Source organism: Patiria miniata, unplaced genomic scaffold, assembly GCF_015706575.1.
Source record: "Patiria miniata isolate m_02_andy unplaced genomic scaffold, ASM1570657v1 HiC_scaffold_9, whole genome shotgun sequence".
Taxonomy (NCBI): domain Eukaryota; kingdom Metazoa; phylum Echinodermata; class Asteroidea; order Valvatida; family Asterinidae; genus Patiria; species Patiria miniata.
The window spans coordinates 16,533,243-16,553,092 of NW_024037076.1; the positions used below are offsets into that span (position 1 = coordinate 16,533,243).

At 40.2% G+C, this 19,850-nt stretch overlaps 1 protein-coding gene across 1 annotated transcript in view; it reads right to left on the reverse strand.

The window, feature by feature from the left end:
* Window positions 1-19,850, reverse strand: part of LOC119720233 (phosphatidylserine lipase ABHD16A-like) — a 56,190-nt gene that overhangs the window by 13,819 nt on the left and 22,521 nt on the right. The window contains exons 14-18 of the mRNA XM_038189854.1: window positions 18,406-18,462; window positions 17,467-17,529; window positions 16,788-16,864; window positions 14,342-14,440; window positions 12,022-12,071 (exon numbers count right to left, since the gene is read on the reverse strand). Coding sequence (XP_038045782.1) covers window positions 12,022-12,071; window positions 14,342-14,440; window positions 16,788-16,864; window positions 17,467-17,529; window positions 18,406-18,462 — 346 coding nt within the window. The remainder of the gene's footprint in view (window positions 1-12,021; window positions 12,072-14,341; window positions 14,441-16,787; window positions 16,865-17,466; window positions 17,530-18,405; window positions 18,463-19,850) is intronic.

Genomic DNA, 19,850 nt, shown 5'->3' on the forward strand with positions numbered 1-19,850 from the left:
AATGCTAACATTACCTAACCCTTCAAGAACATTTACAGATCCTTTGAAATCCAACAGGAAGTTTTGGAGGATTTTGTAGGATTAAGGAAGGCAGAGCCAAGCCATGACTTTTTTTTTACATGAGGTTTGATGCTGCTCCTTTAGAATTAAATTTGCAAGTGCACTTTAAGCTTTCCGAACAGTGATTGATTTTGGAAGATTCAGGAAAGTTCATTGTAAAATGCATAGGAAGTTACAGGTAAAAGATGGTGAACCATCAATACACATCTACTTAGCAATGTTCACAATTCAGGATAACCTACAAGCATTTAGTTACATTCCATAATAAAAAAAATAACAGCGTTGCTGTTGAAACCCCTCAGCCAGAGTCAAGTTATCATCCGGAAACCATTAACCTTTAACTCAACGTGGTGACCTTGACCTTTGACCCCAGAACCAGTCCCAACATGCCTGTACCAATGGGAAACCCCCTACCGAAGTTAGACACCAACATTTCATTTCTAACTCAAGGTATCATTCGGAACCATTTACATTGAACTCACCACGGTGACCTTGACCTTTGACCTTTTGACCCCAAAACCAATCCCAACTTGCCTGTACCCAAGGGCAAACCCCTACCTCAGTCAGACACCAAAATCTCATTTCTAACTCAAGTTATCATCCGGAAACCATTTACCTTTAACTCACCATGCTGACCTTGACCTTTGACCTTTTGACCCCAAAACCAATCCCAACTTGCCTTCTCCCAAGGGGAACCCTCTTCCAAAGTTAGACACCAAAATCGCATTTCTAACTCAAGTTATCATCCGGAAACCATTTACCTTTAACTCACAATGGTGACCTTGACCTTTGACCTTTTGACCCCAAAACCAATCCCAACTTGCCTACTCCCAAGGGCAACCCTCTACCAAAGTTAGACACCAAAATCGCATTTCTAACTCAAGTTATCATCCGGAAACCATTTACCTTTAACTCACAATGGTGACCTTGACCTTTGACCTTTTGACCCCAAAACCAATCCCAACTTGCCTACTCCCAAGGGCAACCCCCTATCAAAGTTAGACACCAAAATCTCATTTCTAACTCAAGTTATCATCCGGAAACCATTTACCTTTATCTCACCATGCTGACCTTGACCTTTGACCTTTTGACCCCAAAACCAATCCCAACTTGCCTTCTCCCAAGGGGAACCCTCTTCCAAAGTTTAACACCAAAATCGCATTTCTAACTCAAGTTATCATCCGGAAACCATTTACCTTTAACTCACAATGGTGACCTTGACCTTTGACCTTTTGACCCCAAAACCAATCCCAACTTGCCTACTCCCAAGGGCAACCCTCTACCAAAGTTAGACACCAAAATCTCATTTCTAACTCAAGTTATCATCCTGAAACCATTTACATTTAACTCACCACGGTGACCTTGACCTTTGACCTTTTGACCCCAAAACCAATCCCAACTTGCCTACTCCCAAGGGCAACCCCCTATCAAAGTTAGACACCAAAATCTCATTTCTAACTCAAGTTATCATCCGGAAACCATTTACCTTTATCTCACCATGCTGACCTTGACCTTTGACCTTTTGACCCCAAAACCAATCCCAACTTGCCTACTCCCAAGGGCAACCCTCTACCAAAGTTAGACACCAAAATCTCATTTCTAACTGAAGTTATCATCCGGAAACCATTTACATTTAACTCACCACGGTGACCTTGACCTTTGACCTTTTGACCTCAAAACCAATCCCAACTTGCCTACTCCCAAGGGCAACCCCCTACCGAAGTTACAACCCCAAACAACATTTCTAACTCAAGTTATCATCCGGAAACTAAGCTGCCCGGACGGACGGACGGACGGACGGACGGACAGACATACATACATCCGGACGGACGGACGCCCTAGGCGATGACAATACCCCTCGAGCCTCTCGGCTGAGGGGTAAAAAACTACAGCTGTAACGATTTCAACACAGACTCCTTGAAATAAAAGAGCATTCCTGACTGCTGCCAATGTAACTTATTTGTTCTCAGGTTTCTTTCTCACCCTTTTTTTGTATTCCCGATTTTGCTCACGGTATTTCAAACACAAACAATATTGGAACACTTTTGTGGGATTCAAGAAAACAGTATTCCAGCAGGCCTGTCTGTGAAGTCTTTCTCGTCTTACTAGTGCTCTCGCTGTCAACATTTACTTAGTCCATTTCAAACTTAAACACGCCCGGTCCAATTGCCTTAAGAACTCACTACTCTATAGCCAGCATCACCTACACGACACAGCATTCATGACAGCACCTGCAAGTTTCACAGAAACAATATATATCCCCCAGCGGATATAAGTCCTCGATTCCGTCATCGCTTTGCATAAGAAAGTCTATAAAACGAAATCTCTGCACCTGACATTTTAGTGCTAAATTCTCTACCCAAAGGCCGCCCAGATTCCAAACGGATGGGCTGAAGTAAAAGCCATTAAAACTGAAGTATAAATCATTACCAAGATCATTTTATACTCAAGTGGCCTAGTTCTCTGTTTTTACGAGAGCTTTAGATGGTAAAATGCTCACAGCACTCTATATACATGTAGTTTTACAGCTCAGGAAACCAGACTTGGATTGCACGCTGATATCGCCACTAGGGACATTCTCTGATTGTTCAAGGATTCTTTTACTTATTTATTGAAATTTTAACTGCCACTGTGAGTTTTTTTTCCATAACTGTCCGAGTTTTTTTAATGGATTGAAAGAGCTGCCACGCTTGTGGAGAATAGTTTGCAACCAGCAGCAATGGTGCCAGAAACTGTCAACAGAATTTCATACTGATGTCGGCGAGACTTTTTTGAAAGTGTACCTTATTAGTTATCACCTATGTAATGTTATAAAACTGACAGATAGGCAACCATGAATAGGCAAACGAAGAAGAGGAAGACAAAAAAGAAAATGGAGAATTATAAATTCTCTTTGGCAGGTACGTAAAAAGAGAATTACTATCTCATTGTAAGTGTGAGATTAAGTGTTACAGGTGCATTGGATATGCAAAGTAGTGGTGCATGTGGTATGCAAAGTAGTAAGTGTTGCATTTGGTATGCAAAGTAGTCGTGCATGCGGTATGCAAAGTAGTTAGTGTTGCATTTGGTATGCAAAGTAGTCGTGCATGCGGTATGCAAAGTAGTTAGTGTTGCATTTGGTATGCAAAGTAGTCGTGCATGCGGTATGCAGAGTAGTTAGTGTTGCATTTGGTATGCAAAGTAGTGTGCATCGATGCGAGTAGCAGGGTGTGGTTATAAGGCGTTGGAGTGCTGGTTGGTGGCATTCGCAGTCACCATGCCACACAATAGTTTTTTTTTTCATAAGAAGTAATGTTTGACTTTTTGGTTTCATTAATTTTACAAGTATATAGCAGATCCTGGAGCTCGTTAAATCGATTCAAGTAGTGCTTGATCGCCATTCGGGGGTCAGATAGGAATTTCCCAGAGTTTTGTCCTAAAATTTACAGTAAAAGGTTTTATCTCTAGTTTTTCACCTATCTCAGGATCGTGCGAATTTATGAACATATAATGATGTTAAGCCAAGACGACCAAGAGGTACATACATGGTTTGCATAATTTGTATTTTTGAATGTTATCGCAATGTCATTGTATTTACGGAATCAGTAGATCTGTTGCAACAAGACGTTTACAAAAAAGAGTGCGGGTGACTGTTACACTTGCAAGATTAAAACAGTTGATTTAATATAAATTAAATTTATTTTGGTTATTGTGTATGATTTAGCTGGTTTGTCGGGAGCAGAGATGTGACATAACAACATGTATGGGTACGGCTACCTGGACAAGATTGGCTAGACAGAGAGGGGAATGGTGTGTTCATTGATGAGGCCATTGTCCAACAAATGGACAAATTTTAGCCTGATGATGATGATGATGATAATATCATGTTAACGTACATTCGCAGGAGCGAAGTATTTAGTAAAGGATATTCTTATTTGAAAAAAATCAAGACTTAATATGTTATGTGCTAAAATCATAACTTAAATATTTGTACATTATCATGGTGGAATGTATTTTAGTATATCGAGATAATCTGAAGCAATGTGTTTATTACCAATGATCACATACTTTTACATGCCGTACAGTATACATGTACATGTATGTACTTGAACAGTCTTAGTGATGACACGGCCAGTGTTCACATTTGAAAGGAAACAAACAAATTGAAAATAAAAGAAATACATTTTAACTGCTAGAAGTGAAGTCATTTTCAAAATAACTAAACTACAAGTATCAATCATACACGACTTTGGATCAAAATGCATCTTGACTGGTTGTTTCGTTTGAGTGATTGATTCCAAGTGATGTTCAATGTCCAAACATTAAAAAAAAAGTGATTAACCCTATAACCACCCTGAATCAAACAAAATCCATACCCCTGTTTTGGAGTATTTCGGCAGATTTAGGATGCCTCCATATGATATTGAAAACCGGGGGATTTTGATGGATTCAGGATTGTAAGCCTAGCGGTACTGCAGGATTTTGATGGATTCAGGATACCTCCATACTGAGCAGTCACCAACATCAAAATATTTGTGCATGACACAATAGGTGGATTTTGGCGCATTCAGGATACTTTCTAGTAAATTGCTTAAGGGGTAATGGTTAAAACAGCGGTGCTAAACTTGAAGCAAGTGTTGTCGATATGGGTCGTTCTATAAATTAAGGTAGCTCCAGTATCACAGCTCCAGTGGTACCACGTACGGCAATTTATTCTTACATCAACGGGCCAGTATGTTTAATCATGAGAACAGAACAATGATATCAAGAGCATTGCTGTCATTTAGTCAACCCGCTACGTGCATTTTGGATAGTGACATGAGCTATGGATACAAAGATCGCTGGTTCGAATCCACGTCGTCGCTGCTCATTTTCATCGACTGTTTTTCTCCTCTGAGTTTGTCTTTGAGATAATTTTAATTTAAGGGGGAAAGAGAACGAGAACCTAAGTGTCTTGCAATGATTCAAAGGAAAAACATAACTTATCATAAGTGGTACAACTGGAGTTGTGATTCTGGCGCTACCATAAATAAAGGGTCGAAAATGTCCCATTGTTTTCTGAACGAGAACCTAAGTGTCTTGCAATGATTCAAAGGAAAAACATAAACTATCATAAGTGGTACAACTGGAGTTGTGATTCTGGCGCTACCATAAATTAAGGGTCGAAAATGTCCCATTTTTTTCTGTTCCTGTTACCGTGGTAATTTACAATTCAAGTATCACTAAGAACGACTTCAAACGATTTCGTTTTTGTTCGGCTGGTACGGTAGTTTGCAATTCTTCATCACTCTTGGAGGTCGACTGCATTAAGGAATTATAAAATCATAGATGTCACATGTAACAGAGACAGAAAAAAAACACAGTGGACCCCGAATTTATAGAATGACCCTTATAGAACCGCCGGTATAAATGTTTAAACTGGCGGGATGCCACCGGTACACAATTTATACTGTATTTTTTTGGCAGCGAAGCCAACATGAAGCCAACGCAAATTGCACATGTGCCCCTAGCTCGCAAAGAGCTTTCAGTACTGTTTTTTTTCCGTTTCCTATTTTCATGCTTAATTAACAGCATCGATTCTGTTTCGCAACTGGGCACGTGCTAAGCCCCCTTGTCCGGATATGGCTGCAGGCGAGACACGCACATTGGTTTAGTGGGGCAACTGGCAGAAGTCATCCCACCCTTGCTTTTTAACACCTGTTTGCCTCCCAGCTAAAAGAACCAATTGCTCCTCCCGACATAATGTACAGGAATCTCGATTGGACTTCGAAATGAGCACTAGCAACCCGAATGCAACACATAAACCCGAGTGCAATACACAAACGTTCACCGCAATAGGGCCACTGTATCGGGTATAAGTTGCAGATTTTCTGAACAAGGGGAAGTCTTGAAGAATCCTGCAACGAATACCCATTCCAATGGGCCTATTGTGGATAAATGTTCCCACAGGTTTTTTTGTTAGATGACTCCTAACCTTACCTCATTTTTGCAATATCCCTGGTTTGCATTTGAAAATAGCAGTGTACGTTATCATAGTAAACAGTTAATATGTTTTAAAAATATCTGAAACGGTTGAGTGTCACTGCCTAGCTACATGTATCGTGTTTAGAAAGCACACATTCTTTAGGTTATATACAGCGCGGCCTAAAATACCCGCAACAGTTTTTTTTGCGAGGCTCTAGCGTCGCCGCGGAAATGCGTATCGCCATTATATTTATAACATTTTAAGCTTGGATTCTTAACTGTTATACCTGTTAAGTATTGGTTGACTTTCTAAAGGGTTTTGAAATAATTCGTGTTTACATAAGCATGTCAAAAACAAAATCAACCGATTTCAAGGAAAATCAATCATGCGCATTTTCCCTAATGTGGAAATGGTTCATCATGTTCATGATGTGACGATTCGTTGCCTTTTACTTTTTGTGTTTCCTATTCTTTTCAATCCATGTAGAGTACACCTTAAATGAATTCACAATATTGTTCTTCGTATCAAGTTCAAGTTTGAAATTCACGTGCAAGTATGTACCTATTCAAAAAGCGCGCTCAAAGTGTGACTTGAGTTTGTATCTGATGTATCACATCATCGATTTTCCTTGCATTCGGTTGAGCTTGTTTTCGACATGCGTTTATTTGAACACGAATAGTTTTAAAACTCTTATAACAATCAAACCAATACTTGCCAGGGATAACATTCAGATTTCAAGCTTTAAAATGGTATAAAAATAATGGTGGTACGTGTTTCTGCGCCGACGCTAGAGCCTCGCAAAAAAAGTGGCGGATCTTTTGGGACGCGCTGTACAGATTGTTTTCACAAAAGTAGCTAATGTTCCTCGCTAGCAAGTGGACGTGGATACACCTAGCCATAGATGTCACCAGCAAGCAATCGAGGTAATCTTGGTTAACATATTAATATATGCAAAACTTGTGCCTTTTGGCGATGTCTTGGGGAAATGAACGTGCACGCTGCAATGATGACATGCTCTTTTTAAAGAGCTTTGTGGTTCGCAAGCTAATTCATTTTCTGAAATGATCTACATCTTCAGGGACAATAGTAAAAACAAAAGTCTGAAACTAGAGCAGGGAACTGAAACAAACAACACTCTCATATGCAGGAGCTAAAGGAGAAGTATTCCACGCCGACACCAGAAGAAAATTGCTGAATTTTTTTTCGAGGGCTGTACAAACAGCCGAGATCCATTACCGTAACGGCAGTATCCATTTCAAGATGAAGTATTAACCAGAGCCCTAATGGGGCGGTGATGTCAGAACGCGTGAATTCACACATACAGACACAAGAAATGGTTCCCACACGGCCACTCCATCTTTTTTGGAGAAATCACTCAACCTGCCGCAACGGTAAGAGTCCAGTTCAAGAAAGACGAGAACGCCTCGACAACAGGCTCCATGGCTCGGTTTCCTCTTCAATTTAATTTACGGTAAAATCAGAATCCAGCGCGGTATATAAGGTCGTAAATTGTCAGGTTTTTTGGAGAGGTTTTTTTTTATTCCAGTCGTGAGATGCCTGGGTTTCACTGCATGATTGGTAACATAAATCACAGCGCTGAGCGCTGCCGTTTCTATCACCGATTGTATGTGTTTATTATCGTCATCGTCCGACAGTTTACTTTTATACAGTGTAACAGGATTTTTAAAAGGCACATTCAAGGCGAGAAGAATAAATATGGGAAGCATTTCAAATAAATAACTTAGCTTGAGAGATTTACAAATGATAGTTAATATGAGTCTACCTTCGCTACATTGATTTCGTATCATTTGTTAAAACAATATGAGTTTAGTACACGAAAATGATCAATCAAGAGCAAGTACAGAATTATGAAATCATAGCTCTCAATACAATTCAAAGCAGATCGTGTACATTGTACTGTGCAATGTATGAAAAGCATTTTTTTGATACCTATGACATCATTTAGAATACATTTAATTAGTCTGTCTCATCTTTTGATATTTTATTTTATGACCTACTTTTAGCAGGTCATAAAATAAAAAAAGCTAACATAATATATCAACATACTGTTACAAATGTGCATGTTTTTTTCAGGGCATTTCAAGCCAAATGACATTTTGTCCTCAATTTTCACGCTACGTAAGTCGTCTAAACCTCTTTCCTTTGTATGCACTACATGCGGAGGCACCTCACGAACGAAGTAAACAACTGCAATGTCTTCGCCACATTAGCTGACACAGATTTATACTGCAGCAATCACTTCTGACAAACAATGTCCGTCAATAGTACTTATTTACACTGTGCGACACTAGAGGCTGTAATTCGCACACAACCTACTGTAGCCTAAAATAACACATCCACTCAATCAACAGCTGTCCACAACACACGCTACAAGCATTACCAATGATGACGTACACCATGTAAACCCAACTACTGCCACTGCGGAAGATTGTATATCTTCAGACGAATACGGGCACGTGATCACCATACCCTCGCGAGGCCCCTTTCAATGGTGTAAGTTTTGTTCCAGTTATTGTGCAAATGCTGCAAAACTACTGCCCTATGACCTGATGACCGATTGTTTGAATGTAGCTACCACAATGTTTTCGCCACAGTGAAGGGTGCCTTCGTGATAAGTGACAACGTTCCCGCATTTGTGTATGTACAAACATCAGGCCGTCTTATTTCGTATATTACTAAAGTTTCAGGACATACCAGCTAATTGGTCAACAGATAGCAGCAGCTTATTATGCTCAAGAGCAAAAGTCAAAATACGTGACGCAAGTACATGTATGATTTTTTTTGTGTGTGTCTCTTTTTGTCAGTTGGCACCTATACTATAATCTCCATCACTCTTCGTGCCAGATGCCTATCTGTGCTTTAATAAGCCTCACAAATCTGCTGTCATCGCAACAGTCCCCATATATTGCGCATTCACGCCAAGACTTCTATGGTCTCCAGTTACCTCGGGTTTTAAAGAGACAAAAACGTTTTTTAACAATCTGACCTCATTCCAGATACTAACGCTCATTTGAAAAAAAAAAAAATTCTCCTGTATAGTGCTGGCATCATCTACAATTTTATGTACATGTATTTAATCTCTGATAATTCACTTAGACTCAGTGCCCTTAAATTACTCTGAAAGTTGTTTCAAAAGTTCACAGGTCCTACATGCAAAGTATTTCCATAAGCTCCACGAATTCAACAAAGTCGCAAACCTTTAGAATGAGGGTCACGTTAAACATAAAGCCACACGATGTGTCCACGCTAAAGATTTGGAGACATCTGTTCTTCTCCGTATTGGTCATTTCTCGACGTCTTAACGGAAGCCAAAGGATTTTAGAGTCTAGTCCAGTTACACAAACCAACCTTTCCCTAAAAGCCAATTCCCTGGAATAACAGACCCTTAAGCCACTGCTGAGCCTGTGCACTCGCCACTGAATCTTACAATGAAGGCTTTGAAGATTGTCACATACTGCATGCAGTATGGCCTCAACAGTGGTCCTGTTCCAAAAATTTGCAAACAACTCTAAAGGATGATGATCTTGGATGACCATATCCCTAGCTTTTGAAATCGGTTCACTGATCTACAGAGTAGACGCAGAATTGACGGGTGTCCTTTTCATATTATTGTAGTTGCTTTGAGCAGCTTACTGTGTAAATACTTGTACAGCAGATGCTTTCCTCAAAAGAAAATGCAAGTGGCTTGCTATCCGACCAATTGATGCAGCAAGCATAATACTCGATTTGCTTATAGACTAAGTATATGTGGGTGGTTGTTTAACCAAGATAATGGGGCTTAGGGTCTTGGAAAACACTAAAAAAATCAATAACAAAGACACAAATTAAATCATTTCAAATAGGGCTGTGCATCGGAACCGTGTATCCGAGTACCCGACCGTTGATGTCATGAACTGCATCCAGATTATGGAATCGGGTACGTACACCGTCACCAACTTTACAAATTACTGAGTAAGTCTTGACAATTAAATAGAAAGGTTTTTCATTTGTGGGGAATTTTCAAAGTGAAAACCAGGCTACGTGGCAAAATAAAACAACTTTCATGTTTATGACATTCGCGAAAGTTGCAGTTTTCACCGTAAAGCTATAAAAGCTCACTGTACACACTTGTATCATGCTGTATTGACGCACCCATGTGGTAGTATTATCGTGCTGACCTTATGAACAATCTGGACAGCAACTTCCGAGATTGGAATTTTGGGGTTGGATTTCTTTAACGGTTACCTGAGTACCCGTAAATGCACACCTCTAATTTCAAAGGGGTCATAGCTCAGTGAACAGTCAAGAACTATTTCATAATAAGAGCAATTTTTTTATAAAATATTTTTCTCAATACGAGTACTGCATCTACAGAAAGAACAGCAAGCGCAGAGAAACCTACTTTTTTTGGTTTGCATTGATTAACCCAAGCATACATATCAGGAATGAAAATGGATGACAATGGAAGGCCAGCAACTGCAAAGTGTTGTACTTGAAGCATGTACATGTACCATACTGCAATGCTATGATTGCTGTTTATTGCTTTTCAAACCTAGTGGTACATGTATTCATGTCATAAAAATTATTCAGAACTATAAAATTTCAGAAAACAATGTAGGAGATTCCTACTAATGGCCTTGGGGAAAAAAAGCTTTAGGTATAAACTATGGATAATAAATTTTTAGGTGAACTCTGGAAATTTATGACCCAATAATTCCAATCGATAAATTCTGTATTTTGGCATTTGTATCAAGCAGTGCAAGCAACGTAAACATGCATGCTTTTTTTTTATTATTTATGGGGGATGACATATTGGTATGGGAAATTGAGATACTCTGCCAAAAGGATTTACTAAAAGAACTGTCTGTTCCAGGACAATATGGCTCATCGGGCCAGTGTTTATCTCATGCTTCTGGGGCATGAAAAAATAATAATAATAATAATAATAAATGGGTATTTATAAAGCCCACGTTTCCACCAGTATTGGTGCTCAAGGTGCTACCTCAATATCACCCTACTCATTGGACAAACATTCCAAATACCATCTCAGCTCCCTGGGGAGTATACAGCTCGATGCTGCCACTTCAGCTGCGCAAAGCAGCTTAAATCAACCACAATAACCATATCTGCCCTCACAGGTACCCATTTACTCCTGGGTGGAGAAAAGCAATGAGTGACAAAGTGCCTTGCCCAATGGCACACGCACCATGACCCCTGGCTGGACTCGAACCCACAACCTGAAGCTTTACCCACAGACCATGAATCCAGTGCCCTTGACCAAGAGGCCACAGCATTCCACTCGCTTTCGATTGTTTGTTTCAAACTTGTGAATCCAGTCTAAGACTGACGTTCGTAATGTTTCGGTCAAGACATTGCGTTTCTTCTATTTTCACATTCACACAAGTCTGTGATGTGGACACCCAACTTGAGCAACACTCACACAGACACACACAAATTGATGATAAAATCATCTTTTAACGTTGTCAAAGTATGAACACACACACCGTAGGGCACACACACCATAGCCGCAGGCTGGACTCGATTCCACAACCTGCAGAATTACCCGCAGACCACGAATTCAATGCTCCAGACCACGAGGCCACGGCACTCCACTACTGAGAATAATTCTACACTCCCCTCTCCTCCCAATGTAATGCAAGTCAATTGCAGGTTTCTCCCCACCTAATGCCTACACCAACTTGTACTCTGGGTGGAGAGAGGCAAGTGGGGTTAAAGTGGCTTGCCCGAGGACACAACATACACGTATGCAGCAGGATTTGAGCCCCCGATGTTCTGATTACGAGTCGCAAATCTAGCCACTAGGACACACTCCCCCACTTACTAGATCAAAATGTCGGTGTTCAGGGGCGTAAATCCGTGGGGAGGGATGCAAGGGTGGATCCAGAACAATTTTTTTGGGGGGGGGGGAGGGGTGTACATTTATAATGGAACGAATCTTGAAAGGACTCTGCTCAATTTTGCTTGATAAAAAGCTGGAATTCAAAAGCGCAACTTACCAAGTATAGAACAAGTTGCACCCTTGTCACCGACTGCAGGTCCTTGTCACCTGTACATATCAGACAATTAATTACGCTTCAATTAAGTAATTCATCCCTGAAGTAATTGATGAGTCTAATGAAACAATTAGATTACTTCATTTGTATGATTGGTGGGCAGAGGGTACTTTGGTGATGGGACTTGATGGGATTGGGTTATCCAATCAGTCTAGTTGGTATCTGGAGCAGAAGTAATGCAGGTCGGCGTGTGGCCAGCACGGTGCGGTTGTTCTTTCACACCTCGCAGTGAAATGACGGACTTGCCTGCAGGCAAGCACAAGGGTCCAATTACGTGGTTCTGCTGATAGCAGAATTCTGATGCTGTTCTATTCTGTGCTAGTAGAAGTAGCACAGAAATTCTTAACTAACCCTGTCAGCATAGAATCCTCAATGTTGTGATGTGCCCACGCACGCAATCCAAAGATCCTTGCCAACGTGTGAAATACTCTAATCATTGGGGCATAATTTTCCATTTCACATGCACTTAGTAGAGTTTAACTCTTTCAGTGCCAAACTCGTACATGTACGAGGCATATTTGCTAGTACAAAAGCGCCAACCTCGTACATGTACGAGGTAATGTTCGTAAATGTTCGTACTTAAAATTGCCAAACCTCGTACATGTACGAGGTAGAGTAAATATGTTATCAAAAGGGGGGGCTCTCGCTGTTTCTAATGGTACCGTTTTCATGAATGTACGACCTGTATTTATTTTTTCATTCGAGTTCTTGCGAGAGGGCGCAGCACTAAATCTCGTATTTTCTGCAAAAAGTGCGGAATTCCCCTGTGTTCAGGCCAGTGTTTCAGGGTGTATCACTATGTTTGTGACTACTTTTGACTTTCCAATATATCAAGGATATACCAGAGAGCAACAACAACAAATTTAGTGAGTAAAATTTATTTACTTTTTTTTTTACAGAATTTCGAACAATTAACAAAAACGCTCGAAGTTGGGCACTTTAGGGTTAAACTTTTCAAATTTCGCGGGCACTGAAAGAGTTAATAGCTTACCATAAGTAGAACCAACTAAATGGACACTTTGTAAAAGGTCATAATCCAGTTGGTTTTGTGTGTGTTATTCTGTAGATCAAGTTACATTATCATTGCCTGCTGTTGGATGGTATGAGTACATGTTTTTATTCCTTAAACCCTAACTGCCTTAGTACTAAACTGCCTAGTTCTTTTTTTTTTTGGTTAGGAACAATCATCTGTCACGCAAACTTTGACCGGCAGGCTTTGCATGCCACGTTTGACCGGCAGGGCACTCATTTGCAGCTGGCATGTGTAAAACTTGATCGGCGAGTTTCGAATATTTCCAAAACACGACATATCCATTTGAAACAAAAAAGGTGAAAATTTTGCATGGGTATAAAACATTAAAGAATAAAAACAGTATAACAGGTGTCTCAAAATTTCATTTTTCGCTTCACTGTATGCTTAAGTTGTGTTTAAGTATATACATGTAACAGCTGTCGAAATTGCTTTTGGGCAGCCAGGAGAGAGCAGGATTCTAAAAGGGAACAAAATGGCGTATATCACATTTTGGTTATAAACTTTTCATGTACAAAAATCATGGACATGTGAGCAATTCGTTTTGACGAAGGGACGGGCATGTCAAAATTGACAATTTGTTCGATTTCGCGTTTGTTCACTACTTTGCTTTAAAACATGGTACTTAAGCAGTCCGACATGTTTCCGTAAGCAAAACATCATTAATTCCTGAATAACATGAATGACGTCATGGGCATCTCGATAATTGCATGTTGTGATTTCACGAAGAGACGCAAACATGCCTGCCCCTTGAACACGTACAAAACGTATTGCACAGAAAGGCGTAAAAGTAGGTCAACAGAAATTTTGGTTTTCACGAAGGGACGGGCATCTTTGTTACATTCTCAGCTGCGCGCGCGTAATCACGCCGCCCCTTCCCTATGGAAAAACACATTGAACAAGAATGTGGAAAAGTGGGATTTTCGTTTCCACGAAGGGATGGGCATCTTTACTAGTTAATTTAGGTTAATTAACCACTGTATCAATTATAATACTGGGTTCAAATGAAAGTTTACCTATCAAAGAATAACGTCAAGGTTTCCTTATTGCATAAAGTTGTTGCAAAGTAGTAGTTTATGCAGATTTAAAAATGGCGAAACTTCTGTTGCAATTAACTCGAAAACGTTTTTTCTTCAAAATCCACATGCCTGTCCCTTTGTGAAACTGGTGACCAATAAAAATGCCTTGTGTTCCTAAGCAGGATACTTTGCACCATGAACTGCACTTACTTACCTATGAGCATAGGAAAGCTGCCTGAGTGTCTCAGCACGTAGTCCTGCATGACGCGCTGGCATGCCGAATCTTCAACCTCATAGGTCTCATAGAAGGACACTGAAAGATACACAAATATAAACAAAAATAAGTCAGCCATGAATTGTTGGGGAGTGTTATACTCACAACTCACCATGGGTGATTTAGGGCAATTGGTTTTATTGGTAAGAACGTGACCGTCACCAAATCGAAAAGTTGGCATAGGTTGCACAAGTCATGTGTAACAGTTCTAGTCTGGTCCCAGACCAATAGACTCTTGACTATTGACCTATCGCGGTAGAATCGCAGTAGAATTGCATCAACGCAGCTTGTGAAATATTGTCCAATTACATGATATAAAAATGGATGCGGAAGGCGCAAAATCTGAGACAAACAAAACTTAGTGTACAAAAACTCCATAGGGTTGTCTAAGGGGCGTGGCTAACTCGCAAACGGCGATAGGTCAATTCTGACAAACATTAGGAAAGGTAGGCAGCTCAGTACATGACCAAATGGGGCAGGAATTTCTAAAAGTGTCCGGGGTTTACTGAATATATTTAGGCCCAAAAAAAACATAGTTCGGCTTCCGGTTTCCCTACCTACCCTATTCTGACAGCCCCTACCCTAATTTTTTAATGGGAAAAATGGAGAGAAAAAAATAACACCCAAAACCATCAATTTCTACCTTTTACCCTTGACTACACGCAGACGCCTCGATATGATCGTACACCAAAAAAAAAGGCCCAAAAGAAATTATTTCCCTACCTACCTACCCTATATTCAAATGCCATGTAATTAGAAGCAGAACTATTTTTTTTTTTTTGGCCTTAGTAGACACTTGGATATGTTTGCGATAGTGCGGGTGCTATCGGGTGTTACATGGATTCTATTTACCAACAAAATATGTCATGCTTGTTCTCACTTTTGAAAATTTTATTTCTTACATTCATGGCTTGCTTTTAGAATTTCAAGGTCACACGTATTTCCCAGTACATGTATGTTAAAGCTACAGTCCATCAATTGTAATTTGTGCATTTTGTTCGTTTGAAGCAACAAAAGAGTTCAAAATCTAATGAAGGATACTGAGCAGCTAACCTGATGAAGTTTCAGCTAAGCTTCAGCTGTACATTCTGAGAAAAACAGCATTCTAAGATCTCAATTTCAAATCAAAAGTTACTGAATCATGTTTTGAATTATTTTGAATTGCAGCTATACGCGACGTAGCGCACTGATCCGACGAATTGTAACAACCGCGCGCGTGTGTGTGTCGTCCCAATACTTGTGCGCGCTGCGCTGAATAACAAACCGAACTACTAATTTAAATTTTCCTACGGTGCTTCTTAAGAATCACCGTTGGAAATGCCTTCTTTCGTTAATTACTTCAAAATGACAGCTTCCCAGAAAGAATAATTTCACAGGGAGTTTAGTTCCCTCACTATCTTTCAACCAAGTTTGTTTTTCAACAATAATTACGCCAGTTACTTTTCGGATGGCTGCAATTGCATGTCCAGTGCATATGTAATGCCTCAAGGATGCACTCCTACGAGGGACAGCTAGGCTTTGCTGCGTCATGTTCTATTTTAAAATGTGACGGTTACATGACCAACGAGACGGTTAGCTGTCAGGATTGTCTGGTCATGGAAACACTACGTCCACCATGCGGAAGATAGTGGCAATTCAAGACGTCTGCACTAGTAAGCAGGAAGTCGTGCGTTCGAGTCCCACCCGAGTAGTTTTTCTTGCAATCACTCGGGACAATACTGAGTACAATAAAATGGCACTATAACCAACCGCTATAACGAATATTTAGCTATAACAAACATCCCCCTTTGGTTCTCATAATATTCAATTCCATTACAATGCACAATCACTATTTATAATGAGCGACCACTATAACGAACATTTTTTTATGGACCCCATCATGTCCATTATAATGGCGTTGTTCTGTATACAGTGTATATAAAAATGCGTAGTAGATGAAGGGCAAACCCATCTTATGAATAAATCAACACTACTTGTAGAAGTTGGTTACTTTTGAAACAAGCCAAGGTATTATATCTGGGAACTTTTTTCCCCACCAGTAAATATTGACGGCTTACATTTTTGAGGCTCTGTGTGGGTGCCACGTGTACAATGGATTATTATCAAAAGTACAGGTCAATGGTTTGGTGTAATCAGTGGTCCTTCCCAAGCAAAAGCTCAGTTCTTCACATTTTGAATTCCTCAGATTTGTCAATGAATTCAGGAGAAATATATTTCAGAGTTTAGCCGTACTTATTCCCATTTGTGACCTATATAGTGTAAAGGGTTAACGGCATGTTAACTTTGACTGTGTGTTTTGGCGCAATTACAATTCAAGTATTTATGTTTTGAGTTTCTAATGAAGGTTGTTATCTCATGACTGTTAACATGATTAATCTTTGCTTACATGCAGTGAGTTGGTCTGGTGCCTGCATATACTGCCACAGCACCTTGACTGTGTCTTCATCCATCAACTTGGGATATCTGTATAATAAGGAATAACAAAATAGAATTTCACCCATTTCAGAGATTTGAATCTCAGTAAAGTTCAACGCTTGAAACAGTCAGGGGCAACTGTGTGCAAGGATGAAATGTTGGAGTTGTTTGAAATGACTCCAGATTGAAGTGTAAAATGAAAACCTTTAAACCGGGGAAGGGGGGGGGGGGGTTGAATGACTTCACCCCTTCCCCTCTGGCTCTTTCATTGTATTTTGGTCTGCAAATATGCAGCAACGAATGGTGCCACCTATTTTCCGATAACGGCCAAGACTTTACAAGATTGAACAGGGCTCCCAAAAGTCAAATGGTATCCAGCCCCACCCCCACCCACCAATTGATTTTGAAGAGGCTGGGTTACCAGGAACAGTTACAAGCTATCTTCCAAGCTAAGGCAAAATAGTAAATCAAGAAACCAAATCTGTGGGTGAGGTGTTATAGTGCTTTTTAACTTTTTTAAACTGTCACTTGTTCCTCCATTGAGCCCATTTTACTGTGGCACCGGCTGATATTTAATGAAGCAAGACCTTGGTGTGGGCGCATTGGGGAAAATGATCACTTTTTCCGGCATTTTTCATCTTGATACACACCTATTTTCAAAGAGTTTCAGCAGCAGATTGTTGGCTCTGTTTGTGGCTATGTCTGGAGTCAAACTGTGGAAGTGAAAATATCGGAGAGAAAAAAACTCAACTTTACTCTATAAGCTCATACAAAATATTCTATTTATTGAAGAGATGTGAATTGTTTAAACCCATTAGAACTTGTTCTACATTGTATTACACTGTATTTACTCCTTGAGGAATCCACATAAAACCAGAGAGAGCTGGAGCCGTTTGGGGCAAAGTGGCTCTCACTGACCAATGTGACCTGACCTATATCTGGGTACTGGATAGCCAGCATCACCATTATAGTAGGCAAAGATCGTACAGTGCCGCATTAACTAGGTGGTAGGCAAGCCTTCAAAGCTATGATGGATGACAGAAACTGTCAGAAAAATTTGGAGCCAACACCCGTAATGGAACTTTGAAGACTGCCAAATATTACACATCATCATGTATGGATTCTATGACATTTTAGCTGACGGGATAGCAGCTCAACAAATTATCATGTCTCTCCACTAGTCCATTAGTCTGTCAATCCGTTTAGCTAGTAACAAAGGTTGACATTGCCTATTGCTCCTAAATATTTTGACCGATTTCAACCAAACTTTGTCAAAAGTATCAGTAGCCCGGCCCCAACATGTCACATGACCAAACTGGGGCCAAAGGTCATTGTGGGATCACTTGGATCAAAAACCTGATCTTTTTTTTACTCAAAACACTACTTCTTTCAGAAACTACATGGCACAATCACTTGACTCATGCATGAACATGCATTCGTTGGCCCGCAGCTTCCGCGATCTGATCGAATTTGTTCTTGGAATATCAACTTTCCTCGACCACTTTTAAAATAACACTGCTTGTTAAACGGGCTGGAGTAGCAAATACTGAAATTCATAACAGCGGCTGTTTTTGACAAGAGCTACTTACGATGTAGTTATGACTTCATCCCTTGAACGACGTATTAATCGAATAGGTCCAGGGTATCTGCAATAGATAAGGAAAAGCAGTTATTCAGGGGAAAAAATATAAAAGCTCTGATCAATATGTATTATATCGCAGTATACAAATGAACGTTCGTGAGTGCAATGGTAAGAATAATTTCATGAGGTAGAAGACAGATGGAATGTTCCATGCCACGAGGTGAAGTTGACTAGCATGGAACATTCCATCTGTCATTGAATGCAATGATTTTTTTTCTTCCTTCATTATTTGTTTGATACAATAAATACGCGTCATCTGATTGGTAACTTGTAAACTGGTACTATGAACGTACAGCACCAAAAGCCGTGTGTGACCGTGCAATGGAAGTTATGTTTACCGTGGAATGGAACTCCTATTTTTATGGTGTGACTGTATTGGGGCGAAAATTCAATGACGTGTGATTAACGATCCAACGATCAAATGACAGGGATTGAGTCAGGCGTTATAAATTCAACTGATTGACAAACCGAGGCAAGATGTTGCACTAGTATACACAGGACTCTGATCCAAGTAAATTTGTACTTTTCATCCTGCATAACACCCTCCTACAGCACCAATTATACAGTAAATATGAGATTATGTCCATGAAGGACAAAACCCAAATGTTGAATACAGACTCTATTCGGATTGTTGTCATCTCACAGAGTGTAAAATGTTTGTCAGCCATCAAAGGTTTAGAGTGGGGTGGGCCAATGGTTATGGTGTTCAACCCATATGCCACTTGGAAGACATAAGGCGTTTGAGTCCTTGGGCAATACACTTTAATACAATTGCCCCTCTCCACCCAGGAGTATAAATCGGTACCTGTGAGGGAAGAGATCATTTGTCCAGGCACTTTTAGGTCAAATATCACACAATATCTATGCACAAATACCCCCTAAAAAGTTTATAAATGACATCACAATGGAGAGACACTGGTATGCATTAGCCTACTGCCTGTATGCCTACTGCTCCCACAAATACGTTAAAGGTTTGTGCATATTTAATTCAAAACAAAATTTGTGTGTTATCATGCCCTACGTGCACGAACCATTTTGTGCGCCCATGCGGTGTGTTCCTCAAAAGGAGCCTTCACAAGCCGCCAAAAAAGCACATCAAGAGCTGTTCGTGCACAGAGTACGTTTAGTAGTGAAAAATAAGCAAATTACAATGATCAATCAATGGTCATTGACTTTGGGTAACTGTAATGCGTTCCCTCACAGGAATGTAGTCGAGTCCAGTCACAAGTAAATCACATGTCCATGCACAAGTCCAGTTATAAGTAACAGTGGATAAACAATAACGAAGGGATGTCTTTGTCAAAGCTGATTTGCATAGCTTGTGAGTTGAATTGGGACTTGCGGACTCACGAAAGACTCAAAAACATCCCCGTCCCCTTAACTGATGATTGG